General features: G+C 40.7%; 1 protein-coding gene and 1 pseudogene across 4 annotated transcripts in view; both read right to left on the minus strand.

Moving 5' to 3' along the window:
• The window catches only part of MYO5A (myosin VA), a 188842-nt gene extending 169750 nt beyond the window's left edge, over positions 1-19092 (minus strand). For all 4 annotated transcript variants that reach the window (XM_088024798.1, XM_088024797.1, XM_028099985.1 and 1 more), the window contains exon 1: positions 19003-19092. In XM_088024798.1, coding sequence (XP_087880924.1) covers positions 19003-19029 — 27 coding nt within the window. In that variant the 5' untranslated portion in view covers positions 19030-19092. The remainder of the gene's footprint in view (positions 1-19002) is intronic.
• On the minus strand, positions 302-16309 carry LOC114206295 (26S proteasome complex subunit SEM1 pseudogene; annotated as a pseudogene).

Below are 19092 nucleotides of genomic sequence, written 5' to 3' on the forward strand. Positions count from 1 at the left end.
TTCATTAATTTGCCAGGTCACACAGGAAGAAGCCCAGCCTAAAACAGGAGATCATGCTTTTAACCATGTCACATTATTATTTACCACTTTTTATTTGTTCTCAAGTATTTCCCATTCATTTTATGTACCTGTTATTTAATCATTCAGATTCATAAAGTTTAATTCTTTTTTTTTAGATCAAAACATTTATTTTTTTATGTTACAAAAACAAAAATAAATCCAAGCAGGTAATGAAATAACCATATTGTTTTAAGTGTCCCATCAGTTCAAGTGTAGGTTGCTTCGACTCTTCTTCTGGATGCTAAGCCGTCTCCACCTTGTAACCATGTTTCTCTAGTTCAGCTCATAACTGACTAGAGAAGTCATCCTTTATGTTGTCATCACCCCAATTATCCTCCCAGACATGTGCATCTTCATCTTCATCTAAACCAGCCCAGTCTTCCTCAGGGAACTCCTTGAACTCGTCGTCCTCCTCTAAGAGACCCAAGTCTACCCAACCTGCTTTTTCCCTAACATGGTGACCCTTGGCGCCAAAAACCTCTCAGGCCAAGATGAAAATTGAACTCTCACTTTTCTTCACTGAAGCCACCAACCCCACTGCCGCCTCTGAGCATAAAGTTTAACTCTTGTTTACACGATGTAAATAGTTTTTTCTCTATTTTCTTTTCATAGATCTGGTTCACACAAATCCCTGCATGGCAAAGTTGTTTCAATCACATTTTTCAAAAAACCTAAAAAATCAGGTATTCCAAGCAGATTTTGTAGCTAGTTTCAGAAATCTTAGATAAAAATTACAACTAACTTGAGAGAACAACCAACCAAAATAGACATCACAACACAAAGTACAAAGGACTAAAGCAGAAACATAACCATACATCTATATGCGAAGTGTTTGTTCTAATGCCTCCTCTGTTTCATCTACTCTGAGTTTCCTACCTCTACAGCACAATGGCCAATATTATTTGTAGATAAGTCATTGGTTCCCTGAGTTATAGGGCTGTTTCCCTTCCTAGGACAGAACCCTGTTTGCCCCACACATACACGGTAATACACATTCAGGTAATCATACCCAAATCTCCCAATCTCAAACCACCCTTTTTTTAGCCTTTCTTTTTCTTTTTCCTTTTTTTTTTTTACATTTTTGTTCCCTTTTTCTTTACATCTTTATTATTATGCTTCCAGAAACTGAGCTCCTAAACATGCATAAGATCCTGAGTATATTTTCAACACAAAATAAAATCCAGACCTTTTTATTTGTGAAAAAAAAAAAACATACATCATATGTTATATGTTAATTTCCTCTTATTCCCTTTTTACCTACTAAAATTATACGTAGATTAAACTTCCTAGTTTGCTTGAAGGCAGTGGCCTTGAAGGTTAGGTCATAAGACGAAAGCTTCCAATGTTGGGCTGGAAAACAAAGACAATCACAATATGGGAAAGGATCTTCCCACTTACCTCCTGACCTGTTTTCCCTAACTCTAGCTATCCCTGACCATTAATCCCTCTTTCCTTAACTATTTGGAAGATAAACAAACAAACAAATAAACAAAAAATCAAACCCCATAATGGCAAGATCAACTGAAGAAAACAGTGACGGGAGAACAAACATAGCCTCTTCTTCCTTACAATAACCCAGCAGGCAAGCTGACCTGGTATTTACCACCCTACTTGTACACAAAAATTTTTACTTGCTAGGTCAACTGTATTTAAACTAAAATATGACAACTATAAATAAAATAATAAAATGGAGACCATTCTTAGATTCTGACTAAGCCAAAGTTCATGGGGTTGCTCTCTTGAAAACTGTTACTGAAGTCAGAGAGCCTCAAGAGAAAATAAGAAAAAAATCACTACATGGCCTGAATGATTCATATTGAAATCAGAAACATCAGATGAGGACTATAAGATGCATCAATAGCTTAAAATGATCTCGCGTGAACAATTTGTGCCATTCTCCTTCTCTAGTCCTTGGAAAGAAAAAAAAAGCTCTAAAGTCTTTTAAAGAGACTGTTATTCCACTAATTATTTGAGACAGTTTCTGTTTCACTGGAATTAATTAACATGACCCTTCTTCTTTAAGCTCTAGCTGCATCAGATGTCACTGTGCCATGGCAGGAAGAATGAAAACCAAAAGAATGGAGTTGACTAAAGTGAAAAGCATGCACAAAAGCATCCGGTGCTCTGCTTGAGACTGTGTTGGTCTATATATTGACCACATTCTGAATAAACTCAATCTATGTAATTTCATAGTTATAAAACCTTAACTGCTACCCAAAAGAAGACATTTTCAAGTTGGAATAATAAAGAGTGGTACTAATCCATCTATTTCACACACATATTTTAAAATAATTTTGCCTCTACTCATTCAGATTTATTAAATTTCACCATAGTCCATGACAATTACCTTACCTTTTTTCAGGAAAAAACAACCAATAGACAAGCAAGCCAAATAAGAATACAGGAGATGACTAACCTTATGAACATAATTATTTTAAGAATCTAGAATTTAATTTAAGAATTTAAGAATCCATATACAGAATGGTACAGATCACAACCAAGTCTTACAGATTTGTTAAACTGCTACTGACTTAAATGTTCCCATCACTTAGATTTTCATCAACTCAGATTACACATCCCAGTTCTTACTCTAACCAGTTAAGCTGCACACTACAGGTTTTGTCCAGATCCTTCTTAAACACACCACATTGGAGGCTCAGAAAGAGCCTCTAGCTCCAAAGACAAAACAGATCTCAAACTCCAGTGGGCAGTGATAGAAGAAGAAAGTCTGCATGGTCCACAGATTATTCTAAGACTAAGGCACTGCTACTGACACAGACTTAGAAAACCCTTGGGCCCCACAACATGCCACCTCTGCCCCAGGGGACTGGATTATCTCAAGAACTGGGCCCCTAAGGATCCTTAGCTAATATCCCAAACATTTAAGGTAGAAGCTCATTATAAGAAACATTTTATTACAGTATTTGTAAACCAAGGGGGCTTAACTGAAATACATTATCCAAAAGACTCCTTTTCAGAGCTTTAAAGAGATCAATCTAAAGTCTCAGAGATTATTTCCCACATTACTTCTCTTGATTTAGTAAATGTGTTTTTTCTTGAATAAAAACCTCTGCTTTATTTCTTCTCCCTTAGCCTAAGTCAACATTATCATTTCTACAGCCAGTTTCTGAGTAACCAGGCTATCCTGCTATTAAATATGGATGTAGAGGCTTGACAAATCCTGAGTGGCTTTTAGTAGTCAGGGATAGTCTCCTTGATTAGCAAGAAAAAGCAAGTATATTAATGTGTAGATTACACTACAATTCATCCCACCTAGATATGGCTTCCAAAATACTGGCAGAGAAAGGGATCCACTGTCCTCTCACGCTGGAGCTAACCTACAGCTTGATTCACCTGGTCCACTAGTTAATAACCTTGATCTGTCTACGTCTATAGTCTAGAGAATTTCCTTCTAGTGGGCTGTTGTGGTTGGCACACTCCGAGATTTCAAACATTTAAGAATTTATTCCTGGGGCGCCTGGGTGGCTCAGTCATTAAGCGTCTGCCTTCGGCTCAGGTCGTGATCCCAGAGTCCTGGGATCTAGCCCCGCATCCGGCTCCCTGCTCGGCGGGAAGCCTGCTTCTCCCTCTCCCTCTCATCCTGTTTGTGTTCCCTCTCTCGCTGTGTCTCTGTCAAATAAATAAATAAAATCTTAAACAAAAAAAAATTTATTCCTGAGTGCTTTGATATTCCTGTGGGTTTTGTTTTGTTTTTTAGTCCTTTTAAACTCTTATAATAAGAATAATCCTCTTGGGCGCCTGGGTGGCTCAGCTGGTTAAGCGACTGCCTTCGGCTCAGGTCATGATCCTGAAGTCCTGGGATTGAGTCCCACTTCGGGCTCCCTGCTCAGCAGGGGGTCTGCTTCTCCCTCTGACCCTCTTCCCTCTCGTGCTCTCTACCTCTCATTCTCTCTCCCTCAAATAAATAAATAAAATCTTTTAAAAAAAAAGAATAATCCTCTTAACATTGATATGATAATCACCAAGTTTTTATACCAATATTGTTATGTAGAAAAATGGGATGTTCTGTTAATTATAGTCAAATTCATTAACTACTAAAATTGATTTCTTTTTAAAGGAACACACAAAGGCTTTTGGTTCTCTTCAATTTAAATGTAAACTGTCAAAAAGTTGGAACTTACCATAGTGGACTGGTTGACTAACATACGACTGACTCATGCAATATAACACTCTGAATCCATTAAAAAGATACTGTAAAAAAATATGTATTGGCATGGGAAAACGTTCATAATATACTACTTAGAGAAAAAAATCTTGCTACAAAATAGTATGCACAAAATAAACCATTCTGTTGGAGAAAATATACATAGGAAAAAAAGTAGAAGGACATACATCCAAATACTAAGAATATGTGAGGACAGTGAGATTACATGCAATTCTTTCTTTTGTATTTATGAATTTTCCAAGGATCTGCACTGAATATTTATTATTTTTGTAGTTTTTTTAAAAGACTTTTTGAAAAGGAAAATAGTTCCCACAGTAATTTTGCAAGTCATTTCTTACACTATTTCACATCTATTATTAGTAAAGGTAATGGAACATCTTTCACCATAGAAGATTCTCAATTTAGTTTTAATGTAAGAGAGGCAGTTTTTCCAGTTGCCTTTAAAAATAGCAAAAAGATTTACTGGGTCACTTCCATATGCTAGGTTTTCTCACATATTCTATTAAAAGTGAAACATTAAGGATAGCCAGGGGGAAAATGGCCCACAATGTATCTACAGTAATATAGTCTTATAATTTTAAAAAGACTCACCACCACCACCACCACCACTGAACAAATAGTTTAAATCAGCTAACTTTTACTGTGCATTTATTAGGTGGGGGATTCTGGTAAGAGGGAAATATGGTAGACAAAGTCCAAAGTCAGGCAAAGCTCAAATATTGGCTCAAGCAGCAAGGTTGGTTCTATGTTCCAGAATGGAATTCCACAGACCACCTGCATCAAAATCCTTTAGGGCATTGGTTAAAAAATGCAGATTCCTGGGACTTCCAAACCTACTGACTCAGTCTCTGAAAGCAAACTCAGTAATTTTTTTTTTTCTTAAAGATTTCTTATTGGGGCGGGGGGAGCAGAGGGTATGAGAGAGAGAGAAACTCAAGCAGACTCCCTGCTGAGCATGGAGCCCAACTCAGGGCTCCATCCCACAACCCTGAGATCATGACCTGAGCAGAAATCAAGAGTCTGATGCTTAACTGACTGAGCCACCCAGGCGCCCCTCAGAAATTTACATTTTAAAAAGCATTCCAGATGATTGCTACATATAAAGTCTGGGAAACCCATGTTGTGAAAGATCAAGCCAAGAGACTAGGGTTAGAAAAAGATCAAGGGGTGCCTGGGTGGCTCAGTTGTTAAGTGTCTGCCTTTGGCTCAGGTCATGATCCCAGGGTCCTGGGATTGAGCCCCACATTGGGCTCCCTGCTCAGCGGGAAACCTGCTTCTCCCTCTCCCACTCTCCCTGCTTGTATTCCCTCTCTCGCTGTGTCTCTCTCTGTCAAATAAATAAATAAGATCTTTAAAAAAGAAAAAGATCAAGAGTCTTAAATGTGAAGATAAGGAATGAGTTGATTCTACAGTAGATAAATAGGGCAGGGGAGGAGGGGCTGGGGACCAGCCAGAGTTTTTTAAGCTGGAGAGCAGCATGTTAAGAGCTGTGTTTTCCAATGGTACTTTAACGCCGAGTTCATTCATTCATTCAATCATGGAGGTGTTACTTACTATGTACTAAATACTAGTCTAGATGCTAGGTCAAAAAACATGAAAACCACTGAATCACACACTTTAAATGAATGAATTGTAATGTATGTGAATGATATCTCAATGAAGTTGTTACTAAAACAAAACAAATGTGATATTTCCCCTGTCCTCAGGAGATAAACATCTGCAATGCAGTGTTGTGTCAGGACAGATGTAGACAGAGCGTTCTTATAAGAACACTCAGGAACATCTTAGACAGACTAGGATCTGAAAGACATAATTCATGAACAAACAGTGGAGAAATCCAGCCAAGGGGAATGCTGCAAAGCAGGAAGAAGGCAACCTGGAGAGCTCTTGACTTAAAGTGAAGACCTGAATGCCAGGAGGGAAAATGAGACAGGAGGCAGGCCCAGGGTGAAGGCAGATCAGGAAAAGCCCAGTGTATCATGGCCTCACTACTCAAGGTGTGGTCCTCAATCTAGCAGCACTGGTTTCACATGGAAGTTGTTAGAAAGTCTTGGGGCCCCATCACAGACCTACATCAGAACCTCCATTTTAACAAGATTCCTAGGTGATTTCAGATGGACACCAAAGTTTGGAAAGCACTACATTAACATATTTATTCTCAAGACAATATCCTATAGGGAATCACTGAGGAATTTCAAGTCAGAGAGTGGCATGATCAGGTATGTTCCTTACATGAAGATCACTCTGGTAACAGAACAAAAAACAGATTACAGGAGGTAAGACCCAAAATTGCTCTGGATGCTGTTACAGGATCCAAGAAAGAAGGCTCCAAACAAAGTAAGGACGGTACCAGGAAATGGTAAGTGATTGGGGGGCAGGGGCAGTTGGCTAAAGGGGGCGTAAATCAAGACAATTTCTAACTTTCTGTTTGGGTACATGGATGGATGTTGATGCCATTCACCAGACAGGGAATACAAATAGTAACAATTATAGTGGCTAACTTTTCTCAAATGTGAACCAGGCATTATTCTAAGTGCTATGCATGAACTATATCACTTAATCCTCTTAACTCTATTAAGTTGCTATTACTATTATACCATCCTATAGATGAGGAAAATAAGACACAAAGAAGTAAAGTGGAATGAAGAGGAAGGGAGGAGACGACAGGTTCAATGTTGAATATGCTAGGTTTGAGGTGCCTGTAAAGATATCCATAGGCAGGGGGCGCCTGGGTGGCTCAGTCAGTCGTTAAGCGTCTGCCTTCCGCTCAGGTCATGATCCCAGGGTCCTGGGATCTAACCCCGCATCAGGCTCCCTGCTCAGTGGGAAGCCTGCTTCTCCCTCTCCCTCTCCCACTCCCCCTGCTTGTGTTCCCTCTCTCGCTGTTTCTCTCTCTCTCTGTCAAATAAATAAATAAAATCTTAAAAAAAAAAAAAAAAAAAGACGTCCATAGGCAGCTGTTGCAGGGATTTAGGTGTAAGAACAAGTAGGCTGGAAACAGAGATTTGGAAGTCATCAGCACAGGTTCATACCTAACTTTTCAGGAGCAGATCAGGCCACAGTGGGAAGGAATGTAGGTTAAGGACAGAACCTAGGAGCACCAATATCCAGGAGGTTATAAGACGTAGCTGAGTTTATGAAGAAGACAAAGTGGCCCTAGAGAAAGAACAATAGCTACAACCAAACAGCAACAATAAAAAGAGGCAACAGTTAAGTCTGCATTATGCATCAGTTGCCATTCTAAGCATTTTTATATATATTAAAAAATTTAGTCATCATTAAAACCACATGAGGTAGGTATTATTATCCCCATTAAAAAAATGAGGAAATTGAGGGACGCCTGGGTGGCTCTGCTGGTTAAGTAGCTGCCTTTGGCTCAGGTCATGATCTCTGGGTCCTGGGATCGAGTCCCGCATCCGGCTCCCTGCTCAGCAGGGAACCTGCTTCTCCCTCTGCCTGCCACTCCCCCTGCTTGTGCTCTCTCTCTCTGACAAATAAATAAATAAAATCTTAAAAAAAAAAAAAAAAAAAGAGGAAATTGAGGCACAGGAAAGTTAAGTAGCTTGGTTAAGGTCACACGGAAAGTGAAGAGTGAATCCAGGATTCAAACCAGAATTCAAATGCTAACTATAGAGTCCATGCTTGACTGCTGTGATACATTGCCTCTCTCTCAGGCACTGGGAGAGGTGGAAGCCAAGGAAGCAAACAGTTGTAACCAAGTTCTCAGAATAGCATCTGGTCCACAGTGAGACCTCGGTAAATACTAACCGTTATTATTTGATCATCATATGCCTTGCATTTATGCAAGCCATGGTTTTTAGAAGAAAACAAATGACAACTAAAGAAGGTAAAAATCAAGGTTTTCGTGGAGGAAGAAAGCAAAGAAACTTCCAACTTCTACTGGGTTTCCTAAAGCTTCAATACCTAAGTTTCCACACCATCAACTTTCAGCCACATTTGTGGCTACCAGTCCTTAAGCACAGCTGCTATACACAGCAATGACCCAGAGGCCTCCCAAACCCACAAATACCTTCTGAGTGCTATAAAGATTCCATTCAGGGTGCTATCTTTAACACTGGGTGTATTTTGCTCCATTCTACTTGTTTGACAGCAGGTAGGTCTCTCAGGTTCTTGACTATCCACTGAAAACAAGTTCATTCTCTGACCACTCGCGACAAATAGTAATTTGTTCTAGTTAGAACAAATAGTAATTTGTTCTAGTAAGTTGTCTACAATAAAATGATAACATATTTTCAGGTTAAAATTATACCTTGTTTATACTCTTAAGACAATAGCTTCATGGTTTGTTTGTTTGTTTAATTCTTTCTAATTCAATAATTCTGTCTGGCCCAGATTCCCCCCAAATCAAGGAGAAACAATGAATAAGAGCAACAATGAGGAAAATGGTCAGGAAAAGGAAATAGTTTAGATTTCTAAAAGGTTAGGTTTTTGAAATAAATTTATATATTTCTATCTAAGAGGATTTCTCAAAACACAATAAAGGCACTGGATGGCAGAAAGCATCTCACATAAGTGGGACATCTGGTCATCCTAGCCCTGAAGCAATGTACATAAAAAATGCTATTTTTAAAAGGAAATAAATGTGAATACCCTACCCTGCATAAATGTAAATGTCAACACTTGTCAGAGAGACTTGGAATACGAAATTGACTAAAACCGACTAATTCAAAGATTTATGTACAAAGATGCTCACCATAGTACCTATCTTATAATAGTGAAAATGCCCAGCAGTAAATAAATTATGGTACATCCAGGTGACAGAATATTATCCAGCCACTAAAAACATTCTCAATGAATATTTAATGATATAAAAATTCTCACAATATATATTAAGTTTAAAAAATCATAAAAAGTACCATATGAATACAGATGAAAGACTTAGGGAAGTAAATTAATAATTAACAATTATTATCTCTAGGTGGTATTAATTTTTAATTTTCTTCTTTTATATGTTTCTGTATTTTCCAAATTATGAGATGTATGATTTCTATAAGCAGAAAAAAAATTACTGAAAAGTTATTTTTTAAAAGTTTTTTCCAATAAATTTCTCCTTCTATTTTTAACTCTTTTTCTTACCCTAGTCTAAGCCTTAAGGTCTAGGACAGAGGTTCTCAAGTGTGGCAGAGGGGAGCGGGATTTGCTCCCCGCCCCGCCCCCAGGGGATATTTGGCAATGTCTGTAGAAAATATGAATTGGTTTTTACAACTGGGGGTAAGGGATGTTACTGGATCTAGCAGATAAAGGTTAGGGATTTGACTAAAAATCCTACAATACACAGGACAAGCCCACAGAAAGGAAGGATTATCTAGCCTACTACGGCAATAGTGCAGAGGTTGAGAAATCTTGGTTTAAGATGAAAAAAATTAGTATGAACAGGAAGAGTGAGTTAAAATACAATATTAACTCTAGTGAGTTTAACTTTTCACTTCTATAATAAGATATATAGAGAGAGCGCGAGCTATCTATCTATATATATTCTGAATTGATAAACATTTAATCCAGGTTTTGACCCAAATTCCTTATTAAAAATGTCCTGATTTTATGAAAAACATCTCCAGGACTTCTGCTCCCAGCGTGAGCATGATGCTTGTCAAATTAGAAGTAAGATTTTTCTCAGCTTGAGCATGTAGAGACCAATTCTGGATAAAAGTTTTTTTAAGGACTGCTACAAAAATATTTTTTAAAGTGAGATGGTATCCTTAAAGAAATAGCTGGTCACCTTAATTGTATATATTCCAGTATGGTAAAATGAAAAACTAAGTTCTAACTAGTCTAGACTAAAGGGAGTTTAACACAAAAATGTTTAATAGTTTAAAACATATAGATACTCCCATACACAGAAAATAATTTATGTAAACTCATCAGAAATTACTCCCTATTGTGATGTCGGATTCAGGGAGTGGTAACAAAGCAAAAGTACAACAACAGATGGGGCGCCTGGGTGGCTCAGTCGGTTAAGCGGCTGCCTTCGGCTCAGGTCATGATCCCAGGAGGGTCCTGGGATCAAGTCCCACATCCAGCTCCCCGCTCAGCGGAGAGCCTGCTTCTCCCTCTCCCTCTGCCTACTTGTGCTCTCTATCTATCTGTCAAATAAATAAATAAAATCTAAAAAAAAAAAAAAAGCACAACAGAGCTTTAGGGTGAGTAGATTAAATAAAGGAGTAGGGATGTCTAGGAGCATACGACAGGGTAGAAGGCAAGAGAGCAGAAAAAGAACACTGGAAGTGAATCAAACGGGAATAACAAATTTTACAACTTATCTGTTGATGAAAATGGGGGAAGAGAATAATGTATTCAAGCAAAAATATGAAGGAAATGAGGGGAAATAAAACACTGAGGAAATATGGCAGAAAAAGTTCAGAAGGAAAGGTGACATAGGGTTCATAAGCTCCTGATTAAGACTAAATGAAAAATACTTTTCAAATCTTCCATCTCTGATATGATTTCAGTAACATTTGCTTATATGGATTCTCCATGACTTTTTTTTTTAATTCAAAATGATTCTATCAGGGAAAGCTATCCAATGTCCTTCTGGTCATGCAAAATCCTCCCATTCTTCTGCTTAAAGATCAGAAGAGGAGGGGCAGAATTCAATCGCTTTGTATTTTGGGTAACTTATTCATAGTGGATATTAACTATTCTTTCTGATGCGCAACAGCTTTCAGCCACCCCACCAGGTCTGAGTGGAGCTATCAATCATGACGTCCTGTCCTCCACCTGGTCTTTGAGATGAGCATGACTTGACTATGCATATAGTATTCTCCCCCACCCCCTCCCCCACCCCACCTACACAGAACAGTGAAAGGAGAGGGCACATGACTCCTAGCAAGGGCAACCAGAATTCTTTTACCAGACTTCCTCCAGACCCAGAACTAGAAGGTCATGTGGTCTGCAGGTGCCACTGATCATCTTTTTCACCATGAAAAGAGCTGTCATGTGGATGAAACCAACGGCAGACAGCACAATTTGACATTAGAGCCGGTGACAGAGAGCCTCAGAGACCAGGTTCTAGCCTTGAATCCATGGACCTGGGCGTTCAGGTCATAGAAGCAAATAAAATCCTTTTTAGCTTTGAGTTGTGTTTCTGTTACTTCCAACTAAAACAGCTCTGGCTGGTAAACTGTGTAACACTGTCAAAGAGATGTCTGTTAAGTTGTTATCTCAGAACTATGATGTATGAATTATCCAGACCCTCTTTATTTATCTACTACATCTTAGCTGTCATAACTTGAGATAATAAGTTTCATAAATATAAACTTAATGTTTAAAGAAGAAATTCATTTTAAATGACACATTTATTTCAAGATCTAACAAGTATCCCTACAGAGATTTGATGTTACAAATTTCTCTTAGTCTTGACGTTAAATACTTCATCGATTTCCACCTTCATCTTTCTAAATTAAAGAACTCTGCCTTTCTAATCTACCTTCTTTACTGCCACAGTCATTTTATTTTTCCCATTCTGAAATTCCTCTAGTTTCAGTGTGTTTTTATTAAGAGGTAGAAACCCCAACCACCCACACAGGATTTCTGGCCAGGAAAATGCAAAGGTGTTTTTGTTTTGTTTTCTGTTTTGTCTGTTTTGTTTTTAAAGGAGATAGTTTGGGATGCCTGGGTGGCTCAGTCGGTTAAGCGTCTGCCTTCGGGTCCGGTCATGATCCCAGGGTCCTGGGATCAAGTCCCACATCGGGCTCCCTGCTCGGCGGGGAGCCTGCTTCTCCCTCTGCCTGCTCTGCCTGCCCCTTCCCCTGTTTCTGCACACGCTCTCTCTCTCTCTCTGACAAATAAATAAATAAAAATCTTTAAAAATAAATAAATAAATAAAGGAGATAGTTTATTGACCCCATTGCAAAAAGGGAGCGGAAGGCAGGATAGCAAAGGAGAGGCTGTCTGCCGGAAAATGCCAGTTTCTGTATGAGTGACTAAGGAAAGACAAAACTTGTCTTATTAGTGTCCGGCCTCCCTCCAGTTCAGCAATGTGCTCATGTTTTTGGCCATAGCAGCATATCGGGCCAAAGGACGTAGAGAGGTGGTCCTCATGAACACTTAGAAATGGATAATGTACTTCTCTCTTGATTTCAGCCAAGTCTGGAGCCATTATTTTGAAACCAAAACATAATCACACCATCCCTAAGTTCCACAACTGGCAAAAAGCCTCTATTGTACAAGGAAATGTTTAACGCTAACAATTGCTGGTTTAGGGGACTTCCAGCTGAGGAGGGCTTAGAAGAGAAATGGAGAAGGTCCGAGGCATGAAGAAGCCAGGGATAAGTTTCTGCAGTATAAAAATCCGTTATCACCACAAACCAAGACTGACATTACAACCAAGGTAGATGGAACAGGACAACCATTAAAAGGCAAAATTGACCAAAGGGCATTTTAGCACACTAAGGACCTAAGGACCCAAGGCATCAAAGACAGACACCATCGATAAAGGTAAAGGGGTAAGTGTGTGAAGTAAAGATTAAATATACCACCTAAGCTCCTCTGCCATCCACTCCCACCTCCCACTGAGTGACACCCCAGCTCAGTCCTCTATATTAAGTATCTCTAGTGGTTGGACTAAGGTGAAACCATAATATATATTTTTTTTTAATATTTTATTTATTTATTTGAGAGAGAGAGAATGAGAGATAGAGAGCATGAGAGGGAAGAAGGTCAGAGGGAGAAGCAGACTCCCCGCTGAGCAGGGAGCCCAACACGAGACTCGATCCCAGGACTCCAGGACCATGACCCGAGCTGAAGGCAGTCGCCCAACCAACTGAGCCACCCAGGCATCCCCATAATATATATTTTGAAAACACACAAACAACTCTTCCTGATGTCCCAGTGGGCAAGTACAACTCTAGTAAACTGGAGTTTATTTTAAAAATTATCATTTTAGCTATACAAAGAATAAACCGAGGAAGAGAAGAAGCTTAGCACAAGGAACTCCTGAGGATGATGAAAATGTTCTATACCTTGCTTATGGTAGTGGTTACATGACAGAATGTATTTGTCAAAACTCACTAAACTATACAATTAAAATGAGTGAATTTTATCACATATAAATTATACCTCACTACGTTGATGAGAGAGAGACAGAGCTGGAAGGAAAGGAGAAGACAAACTCCCCAGGGAGACAAATGCAAAAGGTCTGGGAAGACACTGTGGGAAGAAGACATGCCATTCCGGGATGGAATGGGAGGAGTAGGGTTGCCCACATGATGTTTTACCTGGGGCCAGGCCTTATTCCATAGATCAGCCAGGAGTTTCTACTTCCGAGAATACCTTATACTTCATTAGGAATTGCGTAAAGTAGAGACAAAAAAATCAAAGTCTATCCTCCTCCCAGTGGAGGAGAAATCCATTATAAAGTTAAAAACAAAGAAGCTAAATTACCTTCTGAGACAAGAGGTAAGAGGGTTTGTCTCTCCTCTCCCACACTTTCCTACAGTGCACCCCCACCCTGCGCCAACCCTTCAGACGTTGTAGTTAAATCCCAGAAACCCCATTCATAGACCCTCCTCCAGAGTTCCCCTACTTTGAACAGTTAAAATCACCAGGAAGATTGGGTGCCTGGTGGCTCAGTTGTTTAAGTGACTGCCTTCAGCTCAGGTCATGATCCTGAAATCCCGGGATGGAGTCCCCCATCGGGCTCCCTGCTTCTCCCTCTGACTCTCCCTCCTCTCATGCTCTCTATCATTATCTCTCTCAATAAATAAATAAAAATCTTAAAAAAAAAAAAAAAAAAAACACCAGGAAGATTTAAAATGCTTATCTGGCAATAGCCACTCTCATTAAAATTAAAACCTCTTTGTACTCTTTTAGACACTGGGCAATACACCAGACATTCACACTTCAAGAGACAGTAACAAATTTCAAGAGGAAGTCATGAGCTTTCTGCTTTGCTCAAGAAGTCTGAAGTATTGGGACGCCTGGGTGGCACAGTTGGTTAAGCACCCGCCTTTGGCTCAGGTCATGATCCCAGGGTCCTGGGATGGAGTCCCACATTGGGCTCCCTGCTCAGCGGGGAGGCTGCGTCTCCCTCTGCCTGCCGCTCTCCCTGCTTGTGCTCTCTCTCTCTCTCTCTGACAAATAAGTAAGTTTCAAAAAAGTCTGAAGTATTTCTGAGTAGCTTACAAGTTCCACAAAGTCTGCAAAAATTCATGATATAATGGGAATTAACTTCCAGTTTCCAAAGCTAGAGCTACTGGTGTTAACTTACACTGTTCCCTCTCCTTCCCACCCTATATCTAATCCATCACAGAGACCTGTCTCCCAAGTTTGTCCCCTTCTTTCCCACATCATCTGCCTGTGCCTCAAACTACCAGACCATCATTTCCTATTTTGTTTCCTGCAACAGTTTCTTTGGTTTCCCTTGGCTCCCAGCTCTCCTCTCTATTACTCATCCTGTTCAACATGCCTGAAAATGTGCTTACTTGTTTAACCACTTCTTTATACCCTGCTTCATTCCTACAAGTAGACTAGTCATCCCAAGCCATTATTTACAGGAGACAGACTGTTAGGGACATCAGGAAGAAATATAGATGGAAGAGGCATAACAGGATACTTGAGGAAATCGAATGTACTTGCTAAACCCCAAATCTGGCACATGATCAGAGATGAGGTTTCTGTCCTGCTTTCAGATGTTGAAAGTAGTCTGAAAAATGTAATTTCAACACCAAATATGTTGGAATTTCCATGATTGATGGTAAAGGGGAAGAGGCATAGAACAAAAAACAGGAACTATCCCAGAAAAAATCTAGGCCATGTGGCTTAAGTAGGTATGAAGGACTATGGTAGGAAAGGAAAATTACAGATATACAATCTCTTGGCCTAAATTGCTGTCTCATCTAGGAAAGTTTACATGGCTTCCTCGAGCAGGGGTTTTAGAAATTTTTATACTGTTACAAAACTCAGCATCCTGATACACAATGGGACTCCTAATTAAACAACTTCAGGTAATCTTGGCCATTCTATAGCATTTATGGTGTTATCCATGTCTGGGAAGTTCATGTTAGGAGGACTACCATGCCACTGTATTGCTGCAGGTGATCCATGTAAGCCTAGGTAATAAACTCTGCTCCAGGGGCGCCTGGGTGGCTCAGTCATTAAGCGTCTGCCTTCGGCTCAGGTCATGATCCCGGGGTCCTGGGATTGAGCCCCCATCGGGCTCCCTGCTAAGCGGGAAGCCTGCTTCTTCCTCTCCCACTCCCCCTGCTTGTGTTCCCTCTCTTGTTGTGTCTCTCTCTCTGTCAAATAAATAAAATCTTTAAAAAATAAAAAATAAACTCTGCTCCACAAATGCTGAATCCTTTGAAGTTTGCTGAAAGCATCTATGGGTGACATTATGATTCAGATATCCACTGGCAAGTCAAGACTTGCAAATATTTTCAAAATCAGAAGCAATGAGATATCTTAGCCACCTTTAATTCTTTTGGGAACAAGCCAGGTGGATCTAAAAACAAAATGACCCACAACTCTGTGAATATACTAAAAACCACTGAATTGTAAACTTTAAATTGGAAATGGTATGGTATGTAAATTACATCTCAATAAAGCCTTTATTTTAAAAACCAACAAACATATTTTAACCAAAATGTTAGTTTCCAGAAATGTTATATCCTAGGAACCTAGTTATTGCCCTTAAATGTTTACACTGCCGGAAAAGTTTACAAAACGGAAGCCCTGATAAATTACTGTGACAAAACCATTATCATTTTAGCTATAAAGAATAAACTGAATGGTCTCTTTCCTTTCACCATAATGGGAGCTGATCTGTATCACACATCAAAATCTGCCTTTAAGCTCTGAATGACATTTTTTAAAAGGGCACTTTTCAGATTTAACCACTATGTTGAATACCATAATTATGACATGTCACTAATATATCTTTCTTTGCAATCTACTCCAGAACTTCCTTCCCTATAATCCTCTGTGAGGAAAAAAATCCTTGTGTTTATCCACTGACTTAACTTCTAATGATTTCCCTCTTCTAATAATCACTACCCAAGCTTTTATCTCTACAATCACTCCAACCTTCCCCATGTCCCGACCCATTCCGTAATTTCTACTTATAAATACCACACCAGCTGTCTGCCTGCTGTGGAGGTAACAACAGGTTATTTATGCTCCCAGATATTCAAAGTAGGTCAAAAATAATAAGAAACAGACTATGAGTCCTTTGAGGAAAAGGGCTGTGTCTTGTTCACTGTTAGAACCTCTCAATATTGGGCGCCTGGGTGGCTCAGTTGGTTAAGCGACTGCCTCCGGCCCAGGTCATGATCCCAGAGTCCCAGGATCGAGTCCCACATCGGGCTCCCTGCTCGGCAGGGAGTCGGCTTCTCCCTCTGACCCTCTTCCTCTCGTGCTCTCTACCTCTCATTCTCTTTCTCTCAAATAAACAAATAAAATCTTAAAAAAAAAAAAAAGAACCTCTCAATATTAAGCAGAGTACCTGGCACCCGGGAAGTGCTCAAGTAATATTTTGACCCACCATTAAGCTACAGCCCATTCACAGAAAGAATTAGTCAACAAATAGCCAAGAGATTAGAATATACTTAGACATAAATGTATTTAGAAGGCAATTTAAGCTCAACTCACTCTTGATGTCGAAACCAGTCTGTCTTTACAATGACTAGACGGTGAATTTTAAGAGTGTGTGATGAAGCAATGAACAAAAGCCAAAACCTTGAGATTTAAAAATCACAGTATTTAAAAAATTTTTTTCTTCTCAAAAATTATCTTGGGAGAAAAATGGCTGATCCAAGACCAAGAGCAATTTATTATCCAATCAGTCTCTAGTTAAGCAGCCTACAATTAGGCAGCTCAGGGATGGACTCCTCACTGTGCACAGTGAAGAATGGAGGGCTATACAAAGTAACTAGGGAATGTTTACAGACCTATATCTCTTCAAGGGAAAATGCATCCGATATTTCTCAGTACCTACCTCATACTTTCATTATGAGGATTAAATGAGTTAATATTTGTAAAGCACTTATAGTACCTGGCACATAGTTAGCACTGTATCAATGTTTATTAATAAAGTAACCAAATCAGTTTTCAATTACATTCATTCATACATTAGAGATTTACAATGCCTAAGAAAATTACCAGATTTAAAGAGAAGTTCCAACTGTGCACTCTTTTAAGTCTGTGGCTGGAAAGAAAGGGGTCCTAGAGAATGTTTTATGCAAACTCCTCATCTCATGGTTGAATTAATCCTATACCAATTTCTTGAGAAATTCACAGGTTACAAAAGCTTTCCCATCTAATTCCCAGGTTTGATCCTCACAAGAGCCTTGAAAGAGATGCAGAGCAGGTATAATTAACTCCACTTACAGATATGAGACAACTGAACAAAAGAAGTGACTTGTCCAAGGTCACACAGTAAGTGAAAAGGCCTGGGCTAGAATCCAGATCTCTCTCTTTTTTTTTAACATTTTATTTATTTATTTGCCAGAGAGATACACAGCGAGAGGGAACACAGGCAGGGGGAGTGGGAGAGGGAGAAGCAGGCTTCCCGCGGAGCAGGGAGCCCGAGGCGGGGCTCGAGGCGGGGCTCGAGGCGGGGCTCGAGGCGGGGCTCGATCCCAGCACCCTGGGATCATGACCTGAGCCGAAGGCAGACGCTTAACCATCTGAGCCACCCAGGCACCCCTAGAATCCAGGTCTCTTGACTTCAGGTCCAGACTTCTAACAACATGCTGCAACTTGGGTCCTGGGCTTACTTGGGTCACGTTTGCAAACAATGATTCTAAGATCCTAAATGGAGATTCTGCTGCCAACACAAACTTGGAAAGTGAAGCCCATTCTGTTAACTGGAACTAAAGGTAATTAAATCGTTGGCAAAACACCTACGTACAGTAGAGTTATAGTATAAAATGCCATGACGACACACATTCACCAAGCACCACACATTCACCAAACACCACACACTGCCCAAGACAAATTTTCAGAAGCCTTCAAAGGGACAGTTCTCCAAAATATGCCACTCAGAGATTAGCAGACCCAGAAAATACTGATGTCGGTATAAGAAAGAAAAGGCTGCCGCTTTCCTTAAACTAAACCCTGAAGGAAAAGGCTCGCCCCGGCGATGGTGAAGACATGGAGCATAACAAGGCTCTAAGGGATTACACGTAGGTAGCAAACTCCCAGGGACGAATGAGAACCGACCATCCCAGCCCGTGAATCATCTCGCATTTATCCGGCTGCATCTTCCTCAGGGGCTCACCACCCCACGGAAGCCATCTGAAACCCGGCAGCTAAAGGTGAGAATCGACTGGTGACCGTTTGCAGGATTCCAAATAATCTCACAGAAAGGTTGGCCGGTGGTAGAAGTGGCACCGCATACCAACACAAGACGTTATTTTAAGCGCCTGTCCCCACGGGAGGGACCATCTGATCTAGCCGATCAAGCATCTCCCGCGCAGCCAGGATTTTTCCAAAACCAAGCCGGCGGCCAGGGCAATCCTGACACAGGCCCCCTTCCCAATCCGAAACCCGCTGAGCACGCAGCCCGGGGAGCGTGGCAGGGGCCACAGAGACCGCCGAGAGAGGCCGCCCTCCGCCACCTTCCCCAAAAGAGGAAGGCGCCTCTGCGGCAGGCGGGCCCGGCTAGGGATTTTGAAATGCTGGGGAAGAGGGTGGTGCAGCCGCCGGGCCCTCGCGCCCCCGCCCCACGCCAGCCTGACAGCCGGCAGCGGCCCGCCGCGCGGCCCCGTCCCCACTGCGCGGCCCGCGGGCCGCCTTACCTTTGTGTAGAGCTCGGACGCGGCCATGGCGGGGCCCCACGGCGCCGACGCCCCCCCGCCCGAGCGGAGGCCGCACCTCGCCTGGGCGGC

Source organism: Eumetopias jubatus, unplaced genomic scaffold (genome assembly GCF_037043125.1).
Source record: "Eumetopias jubatus isolate StellerSeaLion01/CBP00866 unplaced genomic scaffold, mEumJub1_p1.0 scaffold_7, whole genome shotgun sequence".
Taxonomy (NCBI): Eukaryota; Metazoa; Chordata; class Mammalia; order Carnivora; family Otariidae; genus Eumetopias; species Eumetopias jubatus.